This window comes from Brachycentrus maculatus, unplaced genomic scaffold (genome assembly GCF_059751285.1).
Source record: "Brachycentrus maculatus isolate JH-2025_06_01 unplaced genomic scaffold, ASM5975128v1 h1tg000987l, whole genome shotgun sequence".
Taxonomy (NCBI): Eukaryota; Metazoa; Arthropoda; class Insecta; order Trichoptera; family Brachycentridae; genus Brachycentrus; species Brachycentrus maculatus.
The window spans coordinates 557,501-572,124 of NW_028281705.1; the positions used below are offsets into that span (position 1 = coordinate 557,501).

Here is a 14,624-nt window from a genome sequence, read left to right on the forward strand (position 1 = left end):
ATCATAAAAGAAACTCAAGTGGTAAAAAACCAAATGTTTTTCTTTTACAATATCATCATGTCTTACCACAAAGTGTATGAAATACAATATATTGGATATGTCAACATAGATGTCTCTCATACTACCATAGACAGCTCTGTCAATGCCCAGACTTCCATATTCTTCTTCATCTATGTTGAGATGTCAAACGATATTTGTAAGAATCCCGGATAATACATTTCCCCGTCAATCCGACTCCGGAACAACAAGACTGTACTGTATTAACATTCCCCTTGATATGTATTTACTACAACTCCACTTTTAAAATGAGAATATCAATATAAAATATGATAGATGCGGGCTCACAATCTTTGTATTCCCCCGTAATATAATCACTTATTACACGAAAGTATTATAATATCCATTTGCCAGGAACTACGCTTGGATGGCTTGACTCTGGCCAATATCTGTACCCGACGGATTCTCCACTTCTTTGGACACGTTGTGCGTGGCAAGGAAGAAAGCCTGGAACGACTAGTTGTGATCGGTAGCCTGGAGGGAAAGAGAGGGAGAGGAAGATCCCCACACGATGGACCGATCAAATTAAGGCAGCAGCAGGCACCTCGGTGGTTGGAGCGCTACGTGCAGCGCAGGCAAGGGATAACTGGAGAAGAGTCATCGCTTTTGTAAGGGTCACAACCCTCAGCAATGAGGAATAAGACGAGGAAGAAGACCCTGGACTGGTACCTGAAGCGGAGGGCTGATCACCTTTCCTTCGCGTGCTAATGATCAAGATGACAATGCGTCTGTACAATGTTACAATGATTAAGGAAAACACTTGTTTTTATACCACTTGAGTTTTATTAAAGACTACTAGTTTCAGAAGCTACACTTCCATCATTCAGGTCTCAGTAATAACTTCAGGTCTGAATAATAATGGAAGTTATTATTAGAATAGGTGTCTGCGGAGAAATTTAGGCGCGCTGTGGTTTGACTTTGTGAGGAATGAAGAGATAAGGCGTAGGACGCAGCCAATCTTGGTCACAACTGTCGTCAAGAAAAGGCGATTCAGTCGGCTTGGCCGTGTACTCCGCATGCCTCCCGAGAGCCGCCATCAAGCTCGCCTCCTTTACAAGGCATCAGGCTCCGACCACTGCTGACAATTCGTCGGCAGTTCTCGTCAGGACTTCGGGACGCGGATCTGACTTGGGAGGATGCGAGGGAGCTGGCAGCCGACAGAAAAGCCTTGGAGACAGTTTGTGGACTCCATATGCTCCACCTAGGGAGCGGACATGGTTTAATTATTATTCAGACCTGAATGATGGAAGTTAAGCTTCTGAAACTAGTAGTCTTTATTAAAACTCAAGTGGTATAAAAACCAGTGTTTTCTTTAATCATTGTCACATGTCTTACCATAAAGTAAATGCCGAAACAATGAATAAAATATCTGTACAACGTAGTGCCATAAGGGTGCCGTTGGGTGCAGATAAGGGTTGGAAGTGAGATTCCGCGTAGGGTGCAAGCGCTCTAAGGGAAGGGTTGGAATGGCATTGCGATGGGTGGTTTGTTTGGGGCTAGAAGGCCAGCTTCTTCATGAGCAGGTATATGTGCTGGTCCACCTCGAAGCCGTGCAGGTTGTTGGCGTCCCCCTGCAGTCGCATGAGCAGCCCCCCGAAGCTGACGTACGCGGCCAGCCGCGACGAGGGCTCCGTCGCCGCCTCGTCCCCCTCTATCCTGGAAACGTACCACACGGTCAATTTTATTTTTTAACCCTTCGCTGCGTGACTTTTTTTGCATGACTGCATTGACAGTTCGTCTTGGAGATACAAGCGAAGTTATTATTTTGGCGTTCATAGCGCGTCTTTTGGCTAAATTATGAACAACAGTGGAACCTCTATCTATCGTTCCTCGAATAATCGATTTCTTGGATGTGTCATTTATTTCCTCTCTCCCGACTTAATTTCATACTTAACTAAACCGCATCGATTGTTTCTCTATCACCATTTATCGTTTGAATTAAGCTGCATATTTGATACATTTTGTCTGTTTTTTTTTTACATTATTATCAATTTTTTTACATTCAACGGCAACGTATGGGATAGAAACTATGGAAAGCTCGTGTAACCGATAGCAGGAGAGGTCGATATTGATGAAAAGGAGCCGCTGCCTGTACCTGCATCTCCAGAAGCGTGCGCACTCTTTGAAAGAAAACTTTCTACAACGCACATTCAATAACCGACGCTGAAAAAAATACTATTAGCAAAGCCGAAAATATAATATTGACTTACGAAAATAAAACAGTCAAAAAACCAAAGGATTTTTTAAAAATCTATTCAGGTTTGTATTTTTTTTAATTAAATACATTTGCATCTGAAACATGTATTCTTCTTAGAATTTTAGCCTACGAATGGTTATGCAGATTGGGAGGACGGTATCTTTACTTGGTCGTATCTATTTGCGTATTTACCTCTTAATCCCGCATTCATTGTTTTCCCGCATTCATAATTTATTTTAATAGGTCCCTTTAAAATGCTAGGTAGAGGTTTCACTGTATATACGTGAGTTATGAATGAATCTAATCAGGAACAACAAAGAATGGTTGCTAATATTTTTAAACGGACGTTATAACACTAACTTTTTGGTATGTAACAAATTTAATACACTATGCAGTGAAGGATTGATTGGAACGAGATTTGATATTCAATATGGATCACATACTATCATATCTCGCTCACTCCTTTCAAGAACGTCATATATCAAAAAACTTGATTATTCAGGAGATCGTTTTTAAAGTTTAAAAATACAGTGGTGCCTCACACAACGAACTTAATTCGTTCCAGGAGCAAGTTCGTTATGCGAAAAGTTCGTTATGTGAAACGCGTTTTCCCATAACAATACATGTTAAAAAAAATAATTCGTTCTGTAGCATAAAATATGGTAAGATGACATAAAAAAAAGATAAATTTTTTTATGTCATCTTACCATATTGTGTCCTGGCAATTTCTTCTCTTCTTTTGTAATGAAGGTTCTGCTCGGCATTCTTTTCCAGAAAAGACCCGTTTCATCGGCATTGAACACTTGTTGTGGGCAGTATCCTTCATCCATAATAATTTTTTGAAAGTAAGTGCGTAAGTTAAGCGTACTACGCAGTGACTAACGAGTCTAACGACTGCCTGCGCGGGAGGATGCAATTAATCGGCAGTGATCGTAGAAGATCGGGCGACTTCGTTGTAATGATGAACGATTGCTGCGACACGTGCGTAAGTTAAGCGTACTGCTCAGTGACTAACGACTGCCTGCGCGGAAGGATGCAATAAATCGGCAGTGATCGTGTGAAGTGGGCGACTTCGTTGTGTGAAGCGAAGTTCGTTGTGTGAAGCGAAGTTCGTTGTATGAATCGTGAAATGAACGAAAAGGAAGTTCGTTGTGTGCAGCGTTCGCTGTGCGAGGCGTTCGTTATGCGAGGCACCACTGTATAATGAAATGTATTAAAAATAAATATCGAGCCACTCATTGAACTTTTTACTGTGCAACGGATCTTTTAAGGTAAAACTTGAATGTTTTTTCTCCATTTGAAAAATAAGTAGTAAATTTTAAAAAAATAATTAAACTATACCTTTTCTTCATAATGCAAAAACAACAATTTCTGCCCTGTAGCGGGTAAATATTAAGTTAAAAATGTGCCGCTTTTGCTGGGATATAGTACGTTTTCTGGACATTCCGAAAACATGCACAAGTGAAAATTGACAATTTTTTTTTTAATATATGACGTTGTTGAAAGGAGTGTGCGATTTTCGGCAACATTTACACTATTGAATAGGGCATTTTTAGGCACCAATAACACTTTGACTTTTGACTTTTGCGGCATCTTTTGATCACATATTACATCGATATGTGCATGGTTAAATGTTATCACTTCTTTTCAGAGATGTTTATCTCAATTCTGAGATACGAATCCGCGATGCGAATCCGAGATGCGAATCCGCCCGGGGATAGTGTGTTAATCGTTGATTGCACAAAGGCAAGGTGATCAGCCCTGCGCTTCTTGTACCAGTCCAGGGTATATTAGATGGTGATATCAAATATATATGAGAGTGAAAATCAGCCATTTATTATTAGATTAAAACCAATATTTTTAGCTTTTCCACTTTTTCTATTTGACCAGCGACCGGGTTTCGTCGTTACCGACATCATCAGACTGGTCTGACCAGTCTGATGATGATCACATGATCAGACCAGTCTGATGATGTCGGTAACGACGAAACCCGGTCGCTGGTCAAATAAAAAAGTGGAAAAGCTAAAAATATTGGTTTTAATCTAATAATAAATTAAAAATGCAATTCCATCACCAAGTGTCAGTGGATAATATAAATCTATTAAAATCAGCCATATTTATTTTGACCCCCCTAGGAATCGAACCCGGGACCTCTGCGCTACGGAAGAGGATACTTGAACTTAGTATATTAGATAACCATTGTTCTGCATATGGTACTTCTTCTCCGTCTTAATCCTCATTGCTGAGGGTTGTGACCCTTGCAGAAGCAATGACTCTTCTCCAGTTATCCCTTGACTGCGCTGCACGTAGCGCTCCAACCACTGAGGTGCCTGCTGCTGCCTTAATTTGATCGGTCCATCGTGTGGGGGATCTTCCTCTCCCTCTCTTTCCCTCCAGGCTACCGATCACAACTAGGCGTTCCAGGCTATCCTCGTTGCCACGCGCAACGTGTCCAAAGAACTGGAGAATCCGTCGGGTACAGATATTGGCCAGAGACAAGCCATCCAAGCGTAGTTCCTAATACAGCATATGGTACTAATAGACAATAGTAGTCTATTAGTACCATATGCGGAACAATGGTTATCTAAACATGAAACATTGACGGACACTCATAAGTGGTATTTCGCTCACTCCTTTCAACAACGTCAACTACCAAAAACTTGATTTTTCAGGAGATCGTTTTTAAAGTTTAAAAATATAATAAAATGTAATAAAAATAAACATAGAGCCACTTATTGAACTGTTTACTGTGCAACAGATCTTTTCAGGTAAAATCTGAATGTTTTTTCTCCATTTGAAAAATATTTAGCATATTTTAAAAAAATAATTAAACAGTTAAAGCAACTTTTAGGAATATTCACATTTTTGCCGTTTTTAAACCACATTTTCATATGGCGTACAAAATGCACATCACCGGAACGCGCGGGAGTTTTTAGCACCGTAAGGGAAGTGTTGAATGAATAAAATATATATATATATATATATATATATATATATATATATATATATATATATATATATATATATATATATATATATATATATATATATATATATATATATATATATATATATATATTTTTTTTTTTATATTTTTTTTTTTATATATATTTATATATATAATATAACCCTTATCAGCACCCCAATGGTGCATAGGGCACTGCTTCATATAAATGCAGTGTTATCTTGATCGTTTTACACATGAAGGAAAGGTGATCAGCCCTCCGCTGCAGGTACCAGTCCAGGGTAATATGGAATAAACATTACAGTGAAAAAATCACTAATATTTATTTGGCCCCCCTCGGGAATCGAACCCGGGACCTCCAGAACGGTAGCGGAGCGTGCTGACCATTGCACTAGGGAGGCGGCCCTATGAATATAGGAGTGTAAAATCGCTAATATATATTTTCCCGGTGGAGTAATATTGGTTGTCGATTCGGCCATTAACTTTGTGGAATGACATGATTATTATATTAAAATTAAACATTTGAATATACCGCCTTATCGAGTTTTATTTTTACTTACGACTAGTTTCGAAAACGACAGATGTTTTGATCTTCTGGTACAAATTAAAACGAAACTGTTTTAATTCATACCAGAAGATGAAAACATCTGTCCTTTTCGAAACTAGTCGTAAATAAAAATAAAACTCGATAAAGTGGTATATTCAAGTGTGTAATTTTAATAAAAACAGTAATATTAGGGCCAGTGCACCTGTAGATCTTCCCGTACATGACATACTCAAAGCTGTCCTGCCTTGTGGCTTCCTTGTCTTCCGGGTTCCACTCCCCCCCGTCCGGATAGCCGTCCTCGCGGAGGGTAGTCGCCAAAACCAGCCTGGAACAATGTCGATACATAAGCAAGACAATCAGTACTAGTTCATTCTGCTCCCCGTCAATTTGTTCTATAGTTTGGGATCATTGTATGGGTGATGAGTTATGCCCTTTTCAATATTGTGAATGGTACCCAAAAAAGCCCTATTCAATACTGTGAATGGTGCCCAAAAAAGCCCTATTCAATACTGTGAATGGTGCCCAAAAAAGCCCTATTTAATACTGTGAATGGTGCCCAAAAAAGCCCTATTTAATATTGTGAATTGTGCCCAAAAAAAACATATTCAATATTGTGAATGGTGCCCAAAAAAGCCCTATTCAATATTGTGAATGGTGCCTAAAAAGCCCTATTTAATATTGTGAATAGTGCCCAAAAAAGCCCTATTCAATAATGCGAATGGAGATCAAAAAAGCCCTATTCAATATTGTGAATGGAGATCAAAAAAGCCATATTCAATACTGTGAATGTTGCCCAAAAAAGCCTTATTCAATAATGTAAATGTTGCCTACAAATCTCTCATTGAATGGGGTAAATGTTCCCCGTAAACGCCCTTTTCAATAGATTAATTGTTGCCCAAAAAAGTCCTTTTTCATGGTGTTATTGGTGCCTAAAAATGCCCTATTCAGTGGTGTAAATGTTGCTAACAAATCGCACACTCCTTTCAACAGAGAAGGAGTTACCGAAGAATGATGTGTTATGGCGAGGAATGGAAAGTGTTCTTTCTTGGATATTAAACAATTTTTAATCAATTTATTCTAAAATCAATATTTTGAAATGATTTCATTTAAGGAGCTGCGTAGAAAGCTTGCAGCAGAAGAGAATGCTCAAAAAAATTGAAAAAACCATCTGTAAGCAACTGTATTTGTACATTTTATATTCATAAACAACCTTCAGCTACCAAAATCCAATATCGCTCACTCCTTTCAACAACGTCAAATATCGTCAATTTTCAGTTGTGCATGTTTTCGGAATACCTAGAAAATGTACTATATCCCAGCAAAAGCGGCATATTTTTAACTTAATATTTACCCGTTACAGGGCAGAAAGTGTTGTTTTTGCATTATGAAGAAAAGGTATGGTTTAATTATTTTTTTAAATTTACTAAATATTTTTCAAATGGAGAAAAAACATTCAGGTTTTACCTTAAAACATCCGTTGCACAGTAAAAAGTTCAAAACGTGGCTCGATATTTATTTTTAATACATTTCATTATATTTTTAAACTTTAAAAACGATCTCCTGAAAAATCAAGTTTTTTGATTTATGACGTTCTTGAAAGGAGTGAGCGGTAAGTAAACTCACATCCTAGTAAAATCATACACCTAAGTAACTTCGCCGCTAATTTAGAATCAATAAAATTTATAAACTCACGCCTCTAGCGAGATAGCGAGTGTTTTTGCCCAGAATTTTCACTCATGAATTACATGAAATTATAGTAACTTTAAACATAAAGAGTAAATCCACTCACGGGTAGGCATAGGCTGTGAAACTTAAAAAGTTGAAGCCTGAGTAGGGTCATGATAAGCGGTGTTCCATAAGCCGTAGCTAGATTTCAGAGTCACTTGGACGTTAGGTGATTAAAAAAAAAAACATAACGTCAGCGGTCGGGGAACTTTTTTAACAATTACACCAAAATATTTTAGCGTAAGTCGGTATCACCTCCTCCCCCCATTTTAGAAAGTGTGTATATTTAAAATAACACTTTTTTATTGATTTAATTTACACGAAAAATAAAGAGTTTTTTGAGAAATGATGTTGCTTCGTGGTTAATACAATTACTTTAACCGGATCCACGCGGCTCGCATAACCGTATGTGTTTTAACAAAACATGCCCCATACGCGGCTGACATAAGCGTTTGTGTTTTTACATTGCTCCAAGTTTCCAACCTCAGTTCAACTTGGAGGGATTTTTTCATGGTGTGGAACTTTGGATAAAATAATACGTCAATCCTCGGCCTTATGACATCTGTTGAAATATCTGACTAATAATTTGTAACATCACAAGGATAAATAAAAGAACAGATCCCTGATTTTTCTTGCGGTCGGTAATTAATCTGCGCCATAATCATGCCCTATATCTGTCTCACTCTCGACGCTACGCATCGCCAGTGGGTTAAGAGTGACACACGATGCGTGTTTTGATTTATTTATGTTACGATCTAATTTGTTTATATTACGATATATTTCAAGAATAATGTGACACGCGTGTATTATAGAGTACCAAAAAGGCACAATAAATCCCATTGAACGTTTTTGTTTAGGAAAATAAATCGTTTCTTAACTAAATACATGATAAAAGTAATCATTTAAAAAACGGCGAAATACTGCCGCGCACGGGCGTCTCTTAGGAACAAAGTTAACGCGGTTATAAGGTTAAAATTGGACCTTTTTTTATGTAAAAGCAATTTGAAAAGTCTTTGGCGTTTATTTGATTTCTGAATTGTTTAAATTTTTAAAAATACTAACAAGCCCGAGTAGAATCATGATGCTTAAAAGTTTATACATTCAATTCAATTCAATTCAATTTATTTATAGATAATATACACAACGTAAATTTAAATCGTATACATTAACAAAAATAGAAAATAAGCAAGAATACTATTGCTAAAGGTGTACAAGAATCCGACTTCGGAGAACTCCTTCAGACACATGGAACAGATCCATATCCAATGAGATATTGTTCAACATAGCGGTAGCTCTTCCTGCAGGCATAACCATCGGCAGGTTGGTCCTGTGTATAGGAATGTGAAACAATCTATGCCGACGCTGTCTTAGCTAACTATCGGGAACATACAGACCAATGTTCCGGATAATTTCAGGATTATCCATCATACCGCGCAACAATCGATAAAAATGCGTAATCAAATACACATTCCTTCTAGTCTCTAGACTGCTGTAGCCGAGCATACCCTGAAGAAACTGGGTCAAGTAGAGCCGAGGATAACATCCGCACTCTCTCATGTAGAGATACCTCAGAATGTATTAACTGCCAAGAGCGTATTAAGACGCATAATTTTCTGTGATCAGAACGCCGCTCATACAAAAATTATGTCTTATGACGCGCCGTTTCAAATGGGCTTTTAGTAAAGAAAATCAATTATTTAAAATGTACAAATATATTGAACGCATAGTGACATCTATTGAGAATGTCTTTGCATACTTAGAATTCAAACAGAATTTGTTTTTACCACTTTAAACGTAAATTAAAGATAGCTTTGTCGTCGGAACAACTGATGGCGCTCAGGGTTGTCCAATAATCCCCGAGTTGCCGTCACTGCCGAATCTGATGACAGTGATTTTAGTGTGGATTCTGATGATTTTTAATTTTTAATTTTTTTTAAATCAGTGTGTGTGTATACTTTTAATATTAAACTAACAGAAACAATTATTTTTGACATATAATTTAGTTTTCATATTTTCTATGATAAATTTTGTGACAAACCTGCACCATGAACAATTAATTTTATGATAATGGATAAATGACTGCACGACTGGCGCGCTCTTCATTTATTTGGCAAGTTTTATAAATAAACGTTAATACACTTTCAATAACAATATGTTTAGAAGGTTTTATTTTTGTCGTAAAATTCGCGGCGTGCTGGGTACCGCCGTACATGTACCTGCCGGCAGTTAAAAGGTTTTTAAAAAAATGTTGACCTAACCTAAATTTGTCGCCGAGCTCCATCGGGTATAGCCAGGAATTGATGTCAAGAATGAGGTCCATCTTGAAGGATTCTGACTCGCAGTGCAGTCTGCTCGCCCTGTCGAACTTTTTCCCCTCGGGATCCATATCCTTAATGTTGAAAATATCCTCGAAAAGAACGCCCGTCATTTTGAGGTTGGAATTCCTCCTCCCGCCAAATACGAATAGCCACTAATTTAACAATAAAAACACCAATATTATAATCAAACCACGTCTTTAAGCACTGTTTTCATAAATAAATATGCACGTTTGCGGTTAACTAATGGAGAACAGTCTAACTAACACGAATGATAAACGTCAACAAACTTCCGCTGCACTGTATACCGCCATTTGTCGGTTTTCTGACATTTAGTGAGGTTATTGAAATAAATAATCACGATAATCGAATAATCGATTTGTTCGGATGATAGTTCGGTTGATGGATGATTGCTAGTGTTTTTTCAAATGTAAATTATAATTACATGTCTTTTGTGGTCTCAATCTTGTGGATTGGTTTGCAGCAACAAACGATTCCTTTATCACCATTCTGGTCTATTATGCGCCACTCGCTTCAGCTATTCAAACGTTTAAATATGTATTATTATAAAATCGCGAGTGTTTTTGCTAGAATTTTCACTCATGAACTACATGATGTTTTAATAACTTGAAACATAAAGAATAAATCCACTCACTGTAGGCTACACAACTAACTTAAATTCAAATTCAACTGAACAAGCCCTGGGGTGCTCAGATTTTATGAATGATTTAAATATAAACTAATAAAAACAAATTTTGCCGGACTAAATAGCAAGCACCTCGGCACTAAAATTTAGCATAAAGGTGGATACTGACTGGAACATTTGGTCGTAACGTAACACGTAACGATGCGAGCATTCAGGCAGTCAGTACAGCGAGCCGAGCGCTCCATCCACAGTTTCGGATGCTCGCTGATGCTCGCCGCGATCGATGTTACGACGAAATGCTCCGATCAGTCTCCACCTTAATACATTATATGAATAATGTATTCTTAAGCTTGTCAAATACTCAATTTTCTAACGCTTATCAGCACCCAATGGTGCATAAGGCACTGCTTTGTATTTACGCAATGTTATCTTGATCGTTACTTACATGAAGGCAAGGTGATCATTCTTGCGCTTCAGGGAGCAGTCCAGGTTAATATTGAATAAATATTAGAGTGTAAAATCACTAATATTTATTAACAACTCCCCATCTGGAAATCGAACCCAGGAGCTCCAGCGCGGTAGCTTAACACGCTAACCACTACATCACGGAGGCGAACAAACACTGCATAGAGGACTTTAAATAACCCTTGTTACACTTTCCTTATCATACATCGTTCACTGTCTAAATACCACTTAAAAACACTGCTACATGACTACCGGTTTTGGAAAAAGTATTCCATCATCAGGTCAAATATAGACTTCATAATCGTTATAATGATTACTTGAACTGATGACGTGGGCACTTCATGAAACTTTCGCCCTAGATTAGAAAAAAATATTGGATGGATGTTTTGTTTACACGACTGCTTCTGCATAAATGCGATCAATCTTGCAGTCTTTATATTTTTAAAATGGAGAAAAAAAAACAGATGGCGCAAATGTATTTGCTTTTGTATATTTGCTTGTTGGCAACAGGTTCTATATATTACAATGTATATGATTATTATTAAACCATATCCACTCCCTATGTAGAACAAATGAAGTCCACAACTGTATCCAGGCTTTTTGTCAGCAGCAAGCTGCCTTGGATCCTTCCAAGTCAGGTCCACGTCATGAAGTTCTGACGAGAACTGCCGACGAATTGTCAGCAGTGGTCGGGAACCTGATGCCTTGTAAAGGAGGCGAGCTTGATGACGGCTCTCGGCAGACATGCGAAGTACATGGCCAAGCCAACTGAAAAGCCTTTTTTTACCGATAGTTGTGACCATCACATGCCAAAAATTCTAACATTCTATGTGTTACATACTCGGAATTATACTAATTGACTACCAGACGAATATATCAATTTGAGATAAAGAATCAAACAACACAAACGTAACCGATTTTTCAACCATCTCTCGACACTTCGACTATTGATATCGGTGGAGTAGCCCATCACTAAACTCGCAGGTGACATAGACAAAAAACTAGAAAGAATATATTTTAAGGTGGATACGTGCAGATAAAATATTTATGTCTATGTTCAAAAATCGTTTGGTACCTACTTATAAATTGTATGTTATTTTCAATAAGTAATTTTTTTGTTGATTGTATTTCGGATTTAACTAACTAACCATCACGCCGCTACAGTGCAGGGGTAGGCAGAGAGAATAGAATACCAAATTTAAATTATTCAATACATTTAAACGAAATATCGGAAAGAAAGTGAGGCGGAATTGGGAATCAGGTGAAGCACTAAAAAATGTTTTTAAAAGCGGTATGGACTTGCGAAGCGAATGGATAATGGGAGAGAAAGCATGTTTGGCTAATGTGATCAGAAGAACAAAACAAGGATGTCCAAAAAACACGCAAACTTTTTCTGTCTTTAAAAAAAAGTTTTTTAAATATTGATTTATTATTAAAATTAATATAATGGGAAAATATTTATATAACATGTGATGTTTAACCCATCGGCGTACCTGCCGCCAAACTTTGGCGGTAGGTATGTTTTTACATTCGCAAATCAGCCGCAGTTTAAGCCACGCCCCCATCTGTGGTAATTCATATTATAAGATACTTTATTGTCTTCTTCTTCTTCTTTTTGTAGATCCTAGGGATCTGTTTGTGCCTCCGCATGTCGCTCTAAGGATGTTGACTCCCAGCTGTGTTTCCATCTTTTCGGAGGTCTGCCTGGGGGTCTGCGTCCTTCAGGGTTGCCTCGGAGGGCGATACGTGGAAGTCTGTCTTCTGACATTCTGTTTATATGTTCCTTCCAGTATCGCCTTCGTTGTCGTCCCCGCCTCACGATATCCTCCGTCTTGCACATGCCCCGGATGTCGGTATTCCTTACTCGGTCTCGCAATGTGTTTCCGGCTGTGGATCGGGGAGTCTTCATCTCGGTGGTTCCAAGTGGAGATTTTGTTCTGGAAGTATCTGCTCTTGCCTCAATCCCATAAGTGGCTATTGGTCCAACACATGTTTTGTATATTTTCATGTTACTTTCTATTCTCGTGTGTTTTTTCTTCCACACCGAGTTTCTAAAGCATTCGGATATAACTGCAGCCTTGCTTATTTGTTTCTGAGTCTCACCATATAGACCAGAGCTCCGCAACCGGTGTGCCGTGGCACACTGGTGTGCCATGAGCCGGATACAGGTGTGCCGCGATCAAATTGAATGTATATGACATTTTACAGTTTTTCATTTTGTATTTAATACACGATGACGAATTATTTTTCATAATATTGTTTGTTTTTCAAAATGTAGGATATAATAATTCTCTCTCTCTCAACCCTTGTCCGCACCCCAATGGTGCATAGGGCACTGCATCATATAAGCGCAGTGTTATCTTGATAGTTAACACATGAAGGAAAGGTGATTAGCCCTCCGCTTCAGGTACCAGGCCAGGGTAGTATGGAATAAATATTAACAACATTTTGAGTGTGTCCAAATACTTGTTAACAAAATCTGGATTATCTCCAATTACAGGAGTTATTTTCATATTATTTTTTGACATCTCATCGAAGATGAAGAAGAATATGGAAGTCTGGGCATTTACGGGGCTTACGACCGTCATAGGCTGGTTTAAGTGATCACTTTACACACGTGTAACATTCACCAATTCTAATATAAGAGTTTCTGCTTAATAAAAAAGCTTCTTTACATCTCACCAATAGATGTCTCTAGTGAAGTTCTAGTGATTCAAGAACAATGTTTCTAAATTGGTTCATATATATAGAACTTCCAAGAATTTGAGTAGTGTGGTTGTCAGTAATGGGTAGAATTGGTGAATGTTACACGTGTGTAAAGTGATCACTTAAACCAGCCTATGACGGTCGTAAGCCCCGTAAATGCCCAGACTTCCATATTCTTCTTCATCTTTGATGAGATGTCAAAAAATAATATCAAGAAATATTAGACTGAAAAAATCATTTATATTTATTTAACCCTCCCCCTGGGAATCGAACCCGGGACCTCCAGAACGGTAGCTGAGCGTGCTGACCATTACACTACGGAGGCAGATAATAATTACTACAATAAAATAATTTTTCATTGGTCTATATATATTTAAGCTTTTGGTGTGCCGCGGAACAATAGGAAGGATTTTAGTGTGTCATAGGTGAGAAAAGGTTGCAGAGCACTGATATAGATCACCGTAGCTACTGATGTCAACTCCGAGATACTTGAACTTCATCACCTGTTCAACGGTTCTGTTGTTTACAACTAATTTGCATCTAACTGGACTCTTTGATATGGTCATGCCTTAAGTCTTCTATTAAGTGTGATATCTAAAAATCAGTAGAAAAAGCTTTATGTAATGCATTATTTCTTATAATTTTTATTCAAATTTACTGACGACACTTGACCAAAGATGTCCCTGTAAGGATGGAATTATCCTTTTGATTAAAATATCAACTAAAATCTGTTAAAAATCAAAACTTTACTTCCCAGGTTTAATGTTTTATTGAGTTATTTTTTCAAGTTTCTTGTCAATTGATCACATTTCTGGTCTAGACACGATAAAATACGTGCATAATAGTTATATGTACTATATTTATTGGTAAAACAGTAAAAGTTATAATTTTATGAGGTGTGTTAACGATGAAGATAACACTGTGTTTATATGATGCAGTTTCCTATGCACCATTAGGATGCGGATAAAGGTTTAAATACAAATATATATATATATATATAT

At 37.7% G+C, this 14,624-nt stretch overlaps 1 protein-coding gene across 1 annotated transcript in view; it reads right to left on the reverse strand.

The window, feature by feature from the left end:
* Polr2H (DNA-directed RNA polymerases I, II, and III subunit Rpb8) overlaps positions 1 to 10,125 on the reverse strand; it is a 10,425-nt gene extending 300 nt beyond the window's left edge. Inside the window, exons 1-3 of the mRNA XM_088275783.1 lie at positions 9,750 to 10,125; positions 5,969 to 6,091; positions 1 to 1,713 (exon numbers count right to left, since the gene is read on the reverse strand). The exon at positions 1 to 1,713 is cut by the window's left edge and continues 300 nt beyond it. Of these exons, the coding sequence (XP_088131909.1) occupies positions 1,554 to 1,713; positions 5,969 to 6,091; positions 9,750 to 9,919 (453 nt within the window). The 5' untranslated portion in view covers positions 9,920 to 10,125 and the 3' untranslated portion in view covers positions 1 to 1,553. The remainder of the gene's footprint in view (positions 1,714 to 5,968; positions 6,092 to 9,749) is intronic.
* Positions 10,126 to 14,624: the final 4,499 nt, after the last annotated feature.